Genomic DNA, 17,426 nt, shown 5'->3' with positions numbered 1-17,426 from the left:
CACACACACACACACACACACACACACACACACACACACACACACACACACACACACACACACACACACGCACGTATGCACACACTCAACTATCTGATACTGATCATGATACACCTCAATAAGCTGACACTTTTACAACACACACACACACAGACAGACAGACACAGACACAGACACAGACACACACAGACAGACAGACAGACAGACAGACAGACAGAAAGACAGACACACACACACACACACACACACACACACACACACACACACACACACACACACACACACACACACACACACTTCATGATTATAGTGGTGTTTTTTGATTGACTTACTTTGCTGATCTTGAGGCCTTGACCACAGGCATCAGCCTCAGCAGACCTTCCTCTGATCCTCCATATTTATTCAGGTCAAATTCATCCAGCTGCTGATCTGAGGTCAGTAGCACAAACACCACAGCTGACCACTGTGCAGGGGATAGTTTGGCTTCCTTTAGACCTCCTGATGTCTTCAGGTAGCTTTGGATTTCCTCCACTAGGGACTGGTCATTCAGCTCATTGAGGCAGTGGAACAGATTCATGCATTTCTCTGATGAGGGATTCTCCCTGATCGTCTGCTTGATGTACTGGACAGTGTCATCTGTGCTCTGTGATTGGATGGTTCCCTGTTGTAGCAGAGCTTTCAAGATATTCTGATTGTACTCCAGTGATAGGCCCATGAGGAAGCGGAGGAAAAGGTCTAGATGACCGTTGTGACTATGTAAGGCCCAATCTACTGCTGTCTTGTGCAGATCATAGACGAACACAGGGGCAGCCCAGAACATCTGAGCAATCTGGGATGTGAATTGAGCAAGCTTAGACATAAAGGTGGCTGGCCTTGCGGTTGCAGGGTTAAGAACATTTTCCTTGTGGACGATGAAGGTCAGATGCACATATAATGCTGCAAGGTGCTCCTGAATGCTGAGATGCACAAAGCAGAACACCTTCCCCTGGTACAGCCCAGCCTCCTCTTTGAAGATCTGGGTACACACTCCTGAGTACACTGATGCCTCTGTGATGTCAATGCCGCACTCTCTCAGGTCCTGCTCATAGAAAATCAGATTGCCCTTCTGCAGCTGCTGAAAAGCAAGTTTCCCCAGCTTGAAAATCATCCCTTCCTCTGTCTCTTTTCTTTCAGTGTACTTCTGCTTGGTCTGTGTCTGAATAATCAGGAAGTGTGTGTACATTTGAGTGAGAGTCTTGGGGATCTCTCCTGTGTTTCTTTCTCCAAACATTATCTCTAGCACAGTGGCTGCAATCCAGCAGAAGACAGGAATGTGGCACATGATGAAGAGGCTCCTGCATGACTTCAGGTGGCCAATGGTTCTGCTAGCCAGGTCCTCATCACTGACTCTCTTCCTGAAGTACTCCTCCTTCTGGGGGTCATTGAACCCCCGTACTTCTGTCACCTGGTCCACACACTCAGGAGGGATCTGATTGGCTGCTGCTGGTCTGGAGGTGATCCACAGGAGGGCAGAGGGCAGCATATTCCCCTTGATGAGGTTGGTCAGCAAAGCAGACACTGTGGTTGCTTCTGTTACATCACAACACTTTGAGGTGGAGTTGAAATTCAGAGGAATCCGGCACTCATCAAGACCATCTAAGATGAACAGAACTTTGCATTTGTCATCAGTGAAAATGCTGATATCATGGATGTCACCAAAGAATCGTTTAATCAGACCAACTAAATTGAGAGGTTCCTCCTTCACTAGGTTAAGCTCACGGAAAGGCAGAGGAAATATGAAGTGGACATCCTGATTGGCTTTTTCTTCAGCCCAGTCCAGAATGAACTTCTGCACAGAGAGCGTTTTCCCAATGCCAGCCACTCCCTTTGTCAGCACAGCTCGAATGTCCTTTTCTTGTCCAGGTAAGGGTTTAAAGATGTCGTTGCATTTGATTGGTTTGTCATATGCATCTGATCTCTTGGATGCTGCCTCAATCTGTCTGACCTCATGTTCTTCATTGACCTCTCCACTGCCCCCCTCTGTGATGTAGAGCTCTGTGTAGATCTCATTGAGGAGTGTGGGGTTTCCCTGCCTTGAGATTCCTTCAGTCAAACACTGAAATCTGTCTTTCAGAAGGTGTTTATGATCCTGCAGTATCTCACAAATCACCTTACATCTGTAAATCAAACCAATATGATACACTGCAAAAATAAACACACAGATTTCACAATAATTTACTGTGAATTGTCACAATTACTGTGATGTTCTGTTAAACTATGCTACTGTAATGATCACATGACACATAGCAAATTACTGTGAAATCATTGTATTATTTGCTGTTTGTCACCTAACCTTCATATCGCAGTATTCTACTGTGATCTTCAAAGAATACCAGCATACCAAAGTGTTGCACTGGACAGCATCACAGCAAACTACTGTGTGGGTGGAGTAACTACCTAACTAATGAATTATTAGTGCATCTCTGCAGAACTTCAGCTATACACAATTTAGACTCTTCAGTACGATACCACATTTCATTGACATTTTCGGCAAACTATTTAGTTAATAATGTCTTCTCTACTACATTTGCTTAGTGGTCCACTTTTTTCTCATTTCCTGCCAAGATACTGAAGAATGAGCTTACATACTAGCTCTGGCAAAAATTGATAGACCACTTTGAAATTTTAATTTTTTTTCTCTGGATAGGTATGTGTTTGAGGAAAAACAGACATTGTTATTTCATTATATGAACTACCGACAACATTTCCTCCGATTTTTAAAATAAAATATTGTCATTTAGATCATTTTTTTGTAGAAAATCTTAAATGGTGAAAATAACATAGATGCAATGTTTCCAATGTCTCAAAAAAGGCAAAGAAAACAAGATGATATTAATTTAACACTAGAACTACCACGGAGGGGTCAATTGACCTTTTTACCTAAAAGCCCCACAAGGGGGTCATTTGACCCTTTGGGACCCCCTGCGGACACTCCTTTTGTTGTGGAAATGTGGCTGTTAGCAGCTCACAGCTGTCACTTGAGACACAGAGTGTGTGTGTGAGTGCGTGCGTGTGTGGATCATTTCCAATGCCTGTTGAGTGCTGTATCTCTGCATCTTCGTTCCTTGGAGAGGAGCTTCTTTCACCACAAAATTCTTGAGGGAAATGAAGCAGTAGTCCACATGCACTGGTATTTATCCATCTAACAATTGCCAGGTTGCATTCACATGAGTCGTTATGGTCACATGGCATGGGAGATTCACACGTTACAGTTTTTCTTGATTGGTTTGGCTAATTTCTCAAAACTAAGATGACATTCTCAAAACAACACGGACAAATCCCCAAACCAACTTGCAATTTCCCAAAACAGAATGGCATTTTTCATTGCTTTCATCAGATATCAAATGCTTTGTACATGTCTCAAATGTTTAGTACATCTCTGCAGATGGATATGTACAAATACCCTTCAGTTGACAGATTCAGCATACATTTAGCACATTTTCCAAATAAATTGACCTTGCTTATCTAAACGAATTAGACAATTCTCAGTCTAATGGTTGCCCTTTCCAGAACACGTCAGCATTATTTCATTGTGTAAGTCATCATATGCAAAGTGGTCTACGCAATTCCCAAAACAGTCAAGGACATCATATTTTAAGAATTTCATTACATAGTAAATTCATGACAGTGTTCAACAGGTCAGATGGTATTGTAACTTAACTAGTTAGTAGAAAATAATTTTACAACCGTGTATACTACAGTTTCCTCTGTTATTTGGCTAATTTCATGACATTTTTTCAAACGACATTCTGTTTTGAACAATTGCTAGTTGCTTTGGCATTTATCCATGTTATTTTGAGAACGTTATCTCTGTTTTGAGAAATGAGCCAAACCCATGAGAAACCTGTGATATATGGGCATTACTTTCTGTATATGAATTTACAGTAAAGAAAGTTACTGATAAATGTCCTTGGTAAATTATCTGTGTTGTCAAACTTCAATGGTTTCACTCACTTTTTCATTTTTATACATAGTCGAAATCTGTTAGCTGAACGTAGATAAAACACCTAAACATTTTGACTGGCAGTGCTTACACAATGGCAAAGGGACAATGTATTTTGGGGGTACTGATGATATATGTGGGGAAGAAATTTAGTTTTGACACATGGGTAAACTGTTTTTGTGGTGATATGAGCGAGTGTTGAGGATCCATGTAGTTATGCTGAACCATCCAGTTTATTTTGACAGAAGGACTAAATGAATGCAAATGAGCCAAAGTAATTGAGAAGGATCTATGCCATTTTGATGGTACTGACTATTTACTTGTGAGACGGTTTAGTGCTGATGCAAGAATGAGGTGTTTTGGGAGGTATATGACATTTTGCTAGTTATCTGAACTGTTGTGCAGAAGTGTAAGAATGCTTGGCCAAATGACCCAATGGTTATAGGAATGTCATCTCAGTTTCAAGAAATGAGCCAAACCAATCGAGAAAACTGTAATTCAACCATTATCTGGTTGCAGTCGTCATGATCACGACATTCACACATTCATTGATGACTTATATGAAGAAAATGTGCTGACATGTTTTCAGGACAACCATTACACTGAGAATCAACCAATTGGGATAGATCAGCAAGGTACATTCATTTGAAAATTCTACTAAATGTAAGCTGATTGTGTTAACTGTAGGATACTTGTACATAGCCATTTGCAAGGATGTACTAAATGATTGAGACATGTACAAAAGCATTTGAAATTTGATGAAAGCAATGCCATTCTGTTGTGAGGAACTGCAAATTAGTTTTGGGATTTGTCCATGTTTTGAGAATGACATCTCAGTTTCAAGAAATGAGCCAAACCAATTGAGAAAAACTGTAACACACTGTCCGCCAAACTGTGCTATCTGTCTTTGCTGCTGATATCTTCATGCAAGTTGCTATTTACCTGTGGTGATTTTGGAGGCTGACAGCCCTTGGGAAGAAGCTGTCTGTCCCTGTTTGTCTTGGCTGTTAGCACTGTAAGGTGTGACCCCCTCACCCCTCACCCCACACACGGCCCCTAACAGCCTCATTACCATAACAAAATGAGTGATTTAGTGTATTAGGTAAAAGCCGCCGGGTCAAATGACCCCTCTCTGGTACTTCTAGGTAGGCAGAAAAATCCTGGTAGTTCTAGTGTTAAAGACACAAATGGTCAAAAAGGTACTGCAACTATGCTGCTCATTGAAACTGGGCTGCCTATTGCCAAATTTGATCTTTACATGAAAGTTTACTAAGTAATAAAGACATATTTTCTACTTTGTATGATCTTTTCAACCTAATAATGTACAGAAATATAACGGGGTTTTCTCAAAACAAGAGTGTTTTGGTTTGTTGCTGGCGCGCACAATGGATCATGACAGCAGGTGCACGAAACTCCGTAAACTCACAGAAATACTGTCTCATCGTCCTCCTGTTTATTTGTGCTCTCTTCTTGTTGGGGAACGAATCACAGCTGGTTTGTTTCCTCCTCCAGTACCGTGGATGTGTGTGTGGGTGTGTGTGTGTGAAGGGGAGGCAGGCAGTCCAGCTTAAAGCTGCTTCTTTGGCAGAGCGGACGATTTGCAGATTGATGATTACTGTCATCATGTTTCTGCTATAGTGATTTGTCATATATTGTTCAATGCATTTTCTTTTGATAAAGTACTCAGGCCCATTACGTTAAGGTAAGCAATGTAGGCAGTTGCCTAGGGCCCCCGGGTAGGAGGGGCCCCCAAGGACGACAGTGTGTATTCAACTGCAATGACGATTTTAAACAGCTTTATAATAAGACACTGTCATCTCTGTATGGAGGGCTCTGCTGCGAGGGAAGCAACAGCGCCTCTCTAATACCCCCTGCTCGAGGGGGCCCCCCTTCCAATTGGTTTGCATCAGCGACAGCGTCAAGTCAAGTGCCGAAAGTTAAAGTGCAGCGACAGTTTGGTCAAAGTACCCCCAGCTGGAGGGGGCCCCCCTTCCAATCAGAGAAAGCGTCAAATCCAGCGCAAATACAAACTGAAGATGGAGGGACATAATCTCTCTCTGTGAATGTTGCACAGACGCCAGTTTACATATCATATTTTTTGGCTCCAGACAGTTTTTATCATAAGAGTTACTCTCGAAGACAGCATTACTCTCTGTACTGCAACCAAACTGTCCCAGTCCAGTTGACATCGCACAATAGACGGCGAGATGCTTAATTTACAGTGTCAGTCTGTGAAGTGCTGTAGCCTAACAAGCACTGTGCAAACATCAAGAGATTGTTCAATAACGCGCCGTTTCTCGACACGGAACAGTTTTCCGTGACCTATATTTCAGATAACATGAGTCAACACAAGTGAGCTGCGTGGGATAGCCTAGCTAAATTGTGGCACAATCCCTTTCTTGCTATCTAATCAGCGATGATGTAGATTACAAACTGGAATTTGGGACCATAATGGAAATGTGTTGGTTGGGAGACATTCTGCGGTCAAGACAACTCAAGGTAAGGACACTGGGATATTTTTAGCCTGTTTGTAACCACGGAGTAATGCAGGTGATTTCATTCATCACCTGGTTCAGAAGAACACACACCCCTTCTGGAATGATGACTGCGCTGATGTGTTAGCCTATTGTTTATTGCATTAAATGTGAATTGTTACTGTAATCGGAAGGCTGTTACAACACAACTTTTGTGTTGTGTTTGGATTGTCTTATATTTAGAAGTGCGTGATGGATGCAATACGAAACGCAGCGTATAGAAAAATGACAGAGTAGTAGCAGGGAGGTTGTCTGCTTAAAATGCGCCTTTTGAGAGCGTTTATTTATTTATTTATTTATTTTAAATACCGTCTGGGGCAGACCCCCCTTGGCTTGGTTACATAATTCTTGCTTACCAATATCATATCCCCCAAACCCCCCACTGTGCCTGTTCATCAGTTTCTCAGCCTTGGGTTTCTGGACTTTTATGAGTTTTATGAGTCAATACTTATTTGTGCACAAATAGTTCACCCTCGGTTAGATTTTAAAAGCGGTTGGAAAGATTAGACCTAATTCTTTATTTGTGATTGGCAATGCAGATCATGATTTTGGTGGTAGGGTCAAAAAACCATAGGCCTATGTGAGATAGGCCAGGTTACAGTAAACAACAGGACATTCAATTAGCCTACATGAGAAAGTATGAGCCTATTGAATTTTATGGGCTATATTTGCCCATGTCTTTATTCATGAAGTTTCATGAACTGTAGGGATAAGTTATCATAATAACTAGATTGCATTTCCTCACAGAAAATGCTGGTGTATGCTTGTGCGTTAGGCCTATACATTCGTTGCCCATCATATATGTGTTTCCCTGCATAGCCTAAACCAGAGCCATCTAATAACAGAGTTGCGCAAACCGGGGACCAGGAAGTCGGTTGGTGATGTGATTTGCGTAGATTAAAATGTAAACTTCTGTTCGTTGGAAACTAACACAGAACCATCACATACCAAACAAAGATTAAGTACAAACAAATTACATTACCTTTACCACATTTTCTGTGTTCTACGGCCACCTCCTGGAACTAAGTAACTTCTAATAGAACTAAAGTCAATGGGGATTTCCATGTTAAAGCTCAGTGAGGCTCCATGAGAGCCGCCATTGCTGTGGAAAGATTGGTCCATAGAGGTCTATGGGAGTGGCGTAACTCTGATATTAGATGGCTCTGGCCTAAACGCACTGTCTAAGTATGAGGTAACTTCCTGTTTGTATCATTAGGTTTACATGGATTCTGTGACATTATGTTGTAATGGTAGGCTATGTGACTATGACTGAAGTGCCATCCAGAAATGGTCTGGCCCATCCGAAACAGAGATTCTGGAGCTGTGGCTGTCCCGACAAGCTCCCCCGTCCAAAAGAAAATGTTCTAGGGCCCCCAACAACCCCTTTGCCTTGGGCCCCCCAAATCCTAGAAACGGGCCTGAAAGTACTGATCACATATCCAACATTTCACAAGCCGATTGGAGTGGTGAAGGCTAGCTGGTCTGAGGCTAAACAATGTTTTCTCATGTGAGCTGAATACATCTGACCACACAAGGCTACTCTGTTCTGGGAATCTGCAACCCCCCTGTCTTTTTTTGATGATACAGTAAGCTGATCATACTGTACAGATCCATAAAAAGTAACTGTAGAATGAGTTAGAATAGTTGACTTACCCAGGCTCCTTTATTTAGGCTTAGTTGTAAGTTGTAGCTAAGTAGCGTAGCGAACTAGCATCCCCAACTGAGGTGACTACTATCACCACCAGCCCCCATACTATTAGGGAGGGGTGTTATTTGATGAAAATGTTCAGATTCAACTTTAGCCCAGATTTTCTAATGCTACCATGTCTTAGGAATACATTGATGTAAAAATTTTGAAAATCAAGCCCGAAAACCCCCCCCTACCCCAGAAATTACTTTTTAACCCCCAAAACGCCTGTTTTTGTGCTAATTGTCCATAGTTCCCAATGTTTTATGAGGTACAGAGTAAAAATATATCCATGCTGGATCATCTACTGGCATTTCATGTGGCATGCCATGCTGGAGGTGTATTTTGAGCAAAAAAAAGTCAAATGTCAAGGTCATATTCAAGGTCAAAGGTCATCAATATGGTCTTAAATGCCTATTTTACCATTTTTCCATGGTTCCCCATCTTTTATGGAGTGCAGAATTGAAATATGGTCATACTGGGCTATTGACTGGTATTTCATGTACCATGCCATACTGTAAGTGAGCAGCAAAATGTGTAGTGTCAGTCCTACTTAAGGTCAAAGGTCACGAAAATGGTTTAAAATGCCTATTTTTGATGTTTCAGTGTAGAAAGTTAACTAAGGGCACTTAAATGGCTACTTATGTGGTATGCCAATATTTTACACAATGCAATATCTTATTTCTAGGTTATATTGAGGGTTAAAGTGATCAAAATTGCTTAAAAATCATGTGAACTGATCATGGAATATAGCCTCTTTGTACAGATGCGCCCACCTACATTCCATGATCAGTTCAGACCCAATCAGACTTTGCTGGAATGACTCAACTACATCATAACAACATTGACATGAGAGCCTTAGATAAGAGATTAAGACTTGGTCATTACAAATTTGAGGACAATAAGGTTGGAACATAGGCTCTGCGCGTCTCTTTTATGTCACAATGATCAGTGTGGATCACTTTTGTGATATCAGCCTGTCCAGTTAGGAAGCAACACTGTGAGTCCATTTGACTACTGTTGTGCAAATTTAACAGTGGGTAGAAATGGTAAAGGTAATATAAACAAGCCCCAAAACAGAGTTATCCTGTAGGTGGTGGCACAGCCTATCTCTCTTTTTCCATCCTTTCTGGCTGTTTTTTGGTCACATGCATGTTTTCAATGTCCCACCCCTGGAGTTACCATGGGTTGGTGTCTATCATCCACTAAATTTACTCAGCTGTTATCCATCCAAGATACCACATCAATGTGTGCTGTGAAGAAGCAGAGTGTCCAGAGCATGGACGAGATGTCAAGAGACATGCAGTTACACCAGGGGACGTATAGGAGACTAGAACGGTTTTAAAACTTGGAAGTGGGATCACCATCTCCTTCCTTGGGACAGGTGGCACAGGAAAAGCACTGCCAGAGCCCTGAAAAATGAGGTTTGCAGGGTACTGATGTGTATGTTTCTGCTCAACTGGTCAGAAATAGCCTTCGTGAAGTCTGTTTGAGGGCCTGGTATCCACAAGTGAAGCCTATGCTTACAAAGAGACAAAGAGCAATTTGCATGAACCAAAAAACATCAAGAAAGGCACATTCACCATTGGTAACATTGATGCTGTTGTTGTTAATTGTTCTTCACATGTGAAACTTCAGTTATGATGGAAGAGGGTATTGGCCCTGAATAATAAACACACATTACACATTACACATTACGCTTTTCTAAGCATAGTAGCAACATGTAGATCTGATTTGAAATTGGTGCGATGCACATAAAGTTAACTGATTTATCGTTTTCACTTGGGTCATCCAACTTGCTTGACCTTTGTCTCTTAGGTCCCTTTTGTTCTTTACACCACATTATTGTGACACATTAGCAATATGTATGATTAGAAAAGTCAAGAGCTAGATCAAATGTGTGTTAATATTTCAGGTTTATTCATTTTCACATTAGTTTTAAAATCGCACCCCCCCCATCAATATTTTGTAACCTTTGACCTGTATTATGACCTTGACCCATTGTACTTGCATAGTTCAAAGACCTAAGATCATTAAATGGACCATTATGAACATAATCTGTGTGTTGCACTGGGTCAGCAACCCAATGACAATTTTTTCCTTAAAAATCGATATTTTGTAACTTTTGACCTTTATTATGACCTTGACATTGCACTTGCATATTTCAAATTACAACTTTGATATGCTATGCCACATGTAAGACCATAAAATTGCTAATATGGGAAATAATTAGTGCATTGTACTGGAACAGCAGTTGAAAATCACATATTTTCCCCTTAAAAATTGATATTTTGTAACCTTTGACCTCTATTATGACCTTGACATTGTACTTATATAGCTCAAAGTTCTACTGTGATATAGCATCATACATTTTAGACTATTAAATGGGAAATCATGAACATACTCATGTGTAGTTCTTGGATAACTGTGGATAAACTGGCAAAATAGGCGAAAAACGCATCTTTTTGGGTGGGAAAAGTAATTTCTGGGGTAGGGGTTTTTTTTTGGAAGATTTTTTCAAAAAAATTACACAGCAGTGTTTCAAACATGTGGTAGCATCAGAAAATCAGGGCTATTGTGGTATTTGGTATTTACACCCCCCCCTAATAGTATGGCATACTAGTGCATTTTCCTGTTAGATGATCTTTTGTACGCATCATCCTGATATTGTGTAGGCTGATCACATATCCAGAATGAAACGGTTGCCACACAGATCATCTCTGATTGAACATGGTGTATTTTGGGCAAGCTAGCTACAAAGCCTACTAACTAGATATCAAAAGGGGGGAGTTGTATTTGTTCATGAGAGGAATATTTTTTTGTGAGGCTCTGACACTAAAATCATTAGCCTACCTGTGTTAAAATCAGAGGGCAAGAAAGTAGACTACTGTCACAGGTGCTTTACTTTCAAAAATGATTTTGCTATGCTACTTTTGAGATTATAATTAAAGGGATGTTTTTGTCTTGACATTTCCTCTTGCTCTGAGCTAATGCCCTGCCCTGACTGTTCCTAAGGACACTTCTGCCACCTACAGGAACAGTTAGAACATGCCTAGAGGCGTGAAATTTATACACAACATAGGTCAGACCGTCCTCAAGGCGTGGCTGTAAAAAAAACGCAATTATCGGCGAACGCCGTCAAAGGCAGGGGGCGTCACTATTCGAAATGACGTCATTCGCCGCCCAAGGCAGCCAATGAGTTAAGGATGAGCGCTGTCATTTCCTACCCCATTAACACTTACCGCTTTTCCACCACCCTAAATGCAATAAATAACAGATGTCCGCAACAATCATAACATAACTTCAAACACATCGACATCTGAAGTCAGACTTAAAACTACAAAAACAAATGGCGAAGTACCGTAAAGTCGACTGTCACGTGTTATGTCATTGCTAGTTTAAATGAGGGTCATTTTCATAAATCTAACACTTGCAAGATGCAAACGTGTCGGCAAATGCTTTCATGTACTCTTATCTATTGAACGCAACTTCATTATTTCCAGGGAAAAAATTACACGGGCATAAATTACTTTGCACCTTACTCTAAAACAATTGAAGCTAGGCCTAAGCTACAAGTTAAACTTCAAATTATTCTTATATTTAAATGACTTTGGATTGCACCTTTTCCTTACCTAAAGTGAATACGCAAATTCAAATGAATGAATGAATGAATGAATTAATTAATTAATTAATTAAATTGTTTTGGATCGCACCTTTCTTTTCTACCACAGATGGATGAATAGATGAAATGATTTCTTCATCATCCACACTTACACTGTTGTATCATTTTGTTCTGTGATAATAGACATATCATTTCTATGTTGTTCTAACTGGGTCTACCGTAATATTTCTCAACCTCTGAGCCGTAGTTTGACAGACGTTTTTTAGCCAATAGCGTTTGACATGGGTGGGTGATCCCATCTACATCATCTATTTGGGGAATACCCTTTGTAAATGTCCAAAGACAGCTAGCGTGTGTAAGAGTAGCATGGGGCATTCCGAGGGTATACCTGCAGATGCTTCCGTTTAACAAACAGACATTGGTGATGAGGACGTTTTACTGTGCGAGACTTAAGATGTGTTCGCTTTACCATTGGTTAAAGAAAGTCTTTTAAACTGCCTTGACTTCCCCGACCTCCTGTTCTCTCAACACAGTCATAGACTACGGACGTCTATCATGTACCACACCATACTTAATGCAAACTAAGCACTTTTCACACTCAAAAGTTTATATAAGTTTATCATAACTTTGGACTAAAGTACATGCAGCGTGCCTGCTGCATCATGCATGCCAAGAGTTTACATCACAATCACTTGTTAGTTGCATCCCAAAGCCGCAACAACCAATAGCAAACACAGCATAGCAATGAACACACATCCCGTGTGCAAAATACGCTTGAACATCCATACTCTACTCCTATGCCTCGGACATGAAGCCGTTGAAACTTTAATGCTTTCCAAAACAACATGTGTTTGCTGGTAAGACAGCCTATACATGACCAACACAGTAAAATGCAACCCATATCGAACTCTCTAGATGAACTTAGCACTAGCTATTTGTCAGACAGCTGTATGATGCCATGAATGTAATGCTCGGAAATTATATGAAACATATTTGTTAAACATGGCAAAGACGCAATCAAAGGGAACTAATGTTTTTTTAAGTGTTTGCCGCGGCGGGCAATATGAAGGAAACCATATCCTACCTTTGATGTGCGAAGATCCATTCCATGCCTGCTAGTACACATTGTTTCATTCCGATACCATTGCAATCGCACTTAAAACACATCAACTTTACTAAGGCCTACCGGTAGGTGTGTTATTTTCAACCATTAGCTACGTCACGCACAGTCTTTGATTAGGCGCCCGTGGGCCCGTGGTGAGCAGAGCTACTGCAAATTGAATGCTGCACTTACTGCTGCAGGCATACTCTGACCAGGATGGAATCCCACTGATATTGTATCATTTTTGGGAGTGGGTGCATACCAGCAATACCGGTATGTCTAGGGCCTACTGTGTTTGTTTGTAACTCGGTGCCTCAATCATGCCACTGGTCTCTGTTGATTAATCGCCTGTCCCAAATAGCCACCTGTCTCAAATACGCGCCGGGTCTCTTGCGTGATTCAGACAAATAATAGTCTGGGCTATTACTTGGTACTTTACGGTATGCAGACCTCTTGGTGAAGGAACAAAACTTGTGGTATGAGGAAGGTGAACCATAATATATAATGAACACATTATTCACAATAATCCATATTTATATTCACAATAAACCTGCATCTTAAATATGAATTCAAGGAGTGAAATAGAACTGCATATGCCCAACTTTATATGTCCAACATATATCAAAACTGAATCATTGTTTGTTGTTTGCACATTAAACAATGACAACTTGATTTTAGTTAGGAGGACCCCTAGGCATATTTTTACCCATGGCTCCATGTAAGTCAGAACCGGCTCTGCTTAACCCTATCCAGACCGGGGGGGGGGGCTAAAAGTGCCCGCACCAACTTTGATGTCGTATAACTCCTGAATGACTAAAGCTATGACTACAAAACTTTGTGACTTTTCCTAAAATGAAGTTGGCAACAGTGTGATACCAAAAGATTAGGTTTATATTTTTTGTTGTTGCCATGGCAACGGTTTTCTGACAGGTACGCCTGACCAAAAATCACTGATCTAAGTCTCATCATCATCACTTTTCATATTTTTTTTACATTTTCATCAGCATCAGACACCCTTGTGAACATTTGTAGTGGTCTGAAGTAAATAATAACAGGCAATAAAATTAGGAAATGACGTCATAATGATGTCATAATATCCAATAATGACACCAAACTGATGTCATTCATAGATCTTTGGCTGAAGATCATCCTCTCCAAGTTTGGTGGTCATACGCCATTCGGTTCCTAAGTTATGAGGGATGGGGGGGGGGGGGGTGTCAAAAGGTTAAAGGTGAAATACACACAATTGATTGAATCAATGAGCCAAGCTGACCTGTGGTCTGCAGAATACCCCTCTATATCTCCTCTTTTTTCCTCCTCTTGTCCGCTTCTGTCCATCTTCTTGGACTTCTTAGATATCTGCTGTGAAACACTGGAAGGAAAATATTTCAAATGGTTAAACTCCTGACTATTATATTACAATGTATAAAAACAGAACATATTGTATCACAATCCTTCCTATCAGTGGTCTAGATTTTCCCCAGGTAATGATCAATGCCGTTTTAATTCCATCACATGAGAGTGGGGGTGGAAGCTGAATTGTCAATTGCACCATACAGTAAGGGGTTAGGGGAGCGCACACCTGCGGACATGCACTGATATGTTATATTCATTTAAGCCAAGAGTGGTTAGAGGAATAAAGTTAAAGGCGCTCTATGGGCACCCAGTCTTGATGCCGACTTTAAACAGCACTGGCTCTTTCATGCTTTCCCACATATAACTTGAATAAAGGAGTTAGCATAAATGTCTTAATAACATTTGTGTAGAGCTTTGGTAATCCTATTTATTCCAGTTTGTGAAACATGACATTATGGGGCAGAGTGCCAAACGCATCATGAAAATCCAGGAAGACTGTAAAACACAGACACACAGACACAGACCCACACACACATACTAGCACTAACAGAATGTTTTGGTTTGATATGTGTCTCACTATGTGTCTTACTTCTGATCAGAGGAGTCTCCTTTTCCAAAACGCAGTGGTTTATCCATGGACTGGTCACTCTTGATGGACACACAGCTGGGGACAGGGGAGCCTGGCCTCTTCACATCAAGTGGGCTGAAAGAATACACTCACATATGAATAAAATCACATTAAATAAACATCTCATACACCTACTCATAAAAAATGGCTGTGAATGACCACAACCCGCCACCACATCCCACCTCACCTCTTACACACACACACCACACATGCACACACACTCACGCACTCACACACATGCACACACACACACTGGAGGGAAGAATGGCCCCCAGGCTGGTCCAATTTAGGCTTAAAACCTCCCACAGTCTTAAATTACAGGTGTTTCGGTTTCATTGTCTTTGTCATTTCCTCAACTTTAACCCTAAAGCGACCGACTGGGGTCATTTATGACCCCGGGCACATATTTTCATACACCATTTCTGCAATTTTCATCAGAAAAACTTGTCCTTCTAGGAGTTTGTCAATACATATGTTGTGCATGTTGTGAATGATTTTTGTGAGATTTGGACCATCTATGTGGGATTTATAATCAAAACACCTCTGGGGTCATTTATGACCCCGAGAGGATCCATGAGATACTCAACATTATAATGTCCATTGTTGTTGTAATTTTCAAACTCTGCTTTTTGTATTTTGTGTCTTGGGGCAGGCCATAGTTAGCAGACCTAAAATATTCATAATATAAACATTTATAGTATTAAAATATAAATAAATAGGGCACCCCTGCGATAGCCAACGAAGCATAATGTGAGGGCACCCAGGTAGCATTTCCTCTGTTATTGCTCCATATTTGTTGATATAATGGTACAGTGGTCCTAGACACATGATGTGAATATGAAATGGAAGTCATCCTGATGAACAAAGAGGGAGGAAACAAGTCATCAGTGTAGAAATCAATGGCGTTTTTAGAATTTTCCTTATTATATGGCTATACAAAGGCTGAAGCATCAGTTGAATCATTTCTTTGCTCTAATACATATGGAAGACACCTTTTCACAGCTACAATGTCCAGAAAAAAGTTTCAGAGAAATTTTGAGTGTGCACAAGGTTATATGATTGAGACATGGTTTTGTCTATGTAAATTACCATATTCTCTGATCTTGTGATTTCATGAACCCATAAATGTTGAGTACAGGAATATCATCTATGGGCCTAATGGATAGAATTTAGCTTGGTTTCCCAAAGTTTCACTTTGAGCAATTTCCATAATTAGCATAAATATACTGTATTATTACGGTAAGACTACTACAAGTGAATAGGCTAAAAAATTAAAATGATAGCTATCACCATGAAACTTTCTCAGATGATTACTGATGATGAGAGAAGGAAAAAATGTATTGGATGTTTTTTGTATTTTGATGTTTACATATGCAAATGAGGGCATACATCATATTTAGCATATACGTATGTAAGTTTGACTAATTTTTAGCAAAACAATAAAATGTTCAAATTCTCATTTTTTTCCTTTAGATGAGGGACAAGTATGTACAAGATGTAAATAAATTTGAATGAACCCCAAAAAATAATTTATAGGGTGGTATTTCTATATAAACTCCTTGGGGTCATAAATGACCCCGCTCGGTCAGATTAGTCGCAAAAACAGGTCGGTCGCTTGAGGGTTAATACAAAAGTCTAGCCTAGTAAACTAGCCCCACCCGCCGCAAACAATTCCATGAACACACAGCTGGGTACAGGGGAGTCTGACCTCTTCACACAGCTGCCGACAGGGGAGTCTGACCTCTTCACACAGCTGCCGACAGGGGAGTCTGACCTCTTCACACAGCTGGCGACAGGGGAGTCTGGCCTTTTCACACAGCTGGGGACAGGGGAGTCTGGCCTCTTCACATCAAGTGGACTGGAAGAATACACTCATATATGAATAAAATCATATTAACTAAACATCTCATACACCAACTCAAAAAATAATGCCTGCGAATGACTACAACCCACCACCACATTGGATTCATGCAAATTCAATGATATTCCGCATAATTTCATGATGCCACGTAATTCCTGTAAAGGCGCATTTTCCCCGCAAATTTTCCCCTTTGTCCCCTTCAACATTCTGTGGAGTTAGGCAGCTGGCATCCAGCATGTTGCATTGCTGCCACCTACTGTTCAAACTTCAGTGACACTAAATGTGTGCAGCTACTTTGACACAGAGGATTGCAGACTAAAGCTGGGTTACACTGTGAGACTTTTGCGATTTGGCACTCGCACGACTTTTTGGGAGTCAGGACGATTTCTTGCTCAATCGCAGGTCAATCGTGAGTCTCGCATCGTGCAGTGTACATGGGGTAACGACAAGAAAATCAAAACGGTTTGAAATTCTGGTCGTGGCTCGTGTGTAAATTGCACAGTTAAAGCAGTGCTAAGACCCGATTTGACACTTCACATGCACATATGAATAGGGCCGTGCGATTCGCTGTTGAGCGCGACCTCATCTCCACCTCAGGTGCGCATGTTCCCTCCTCTGCAGACCGGGGAAACATGCCTGTCGCGTCGTACGGTG

General features: G+C 40.9%; 1 protein-coding gene across 1 annotated transcript in view; it reads right to left on the bottom strand.

The window, feature by feature from the left end:
• The window catches only part of LOC134444701 (NLR family CARD domain-containing protein 3-like), a gene marked incomplete at its 5' end in the record, with an annotated part of 26,648 nt that extends 9,879 nt beyond the window's left edge, over positions 1-16,769 (bottom strand). The window contains 2 exons of the mRNA XM_063193929.1: positions 333-2,156; positions 16,620-16,769. Of these exons, the coding sequence (XP_063049999.1) occupies positions 333-2,156; positions 16,620-16,769 (1,974 nt within the window). The remainder of the gene's footprint in view (positions 1-332; positions 2,157-16,619) is intronic.
• Between the last annotated feature and the right edge of the window lie 657 nt (positions 16,770-17,426).

This window comes from Engraulis encrasicolus, unplaced genomic scaffold (genome assembly GCF_034702125.1).
Source record: "Engraulis encrasicolus isolate BLACKSEA-1 unplaced genomic scaffold, IST_EnEncr_1.0 scaffold_67_np1212, whole genome shotgun sequence".
Lineage (NCBI taxonomy): Eukaryota > Metazoa > Chordata > Actinopteri > Clupeiformes > Engraulidae > Engraulis > Engraulis encrasicolus.
The sequence above is the reverse complement of the archived record's forward strand: the minus strand, read 5'-3'. Positions and strand labels throughout refer to the sequence as shown.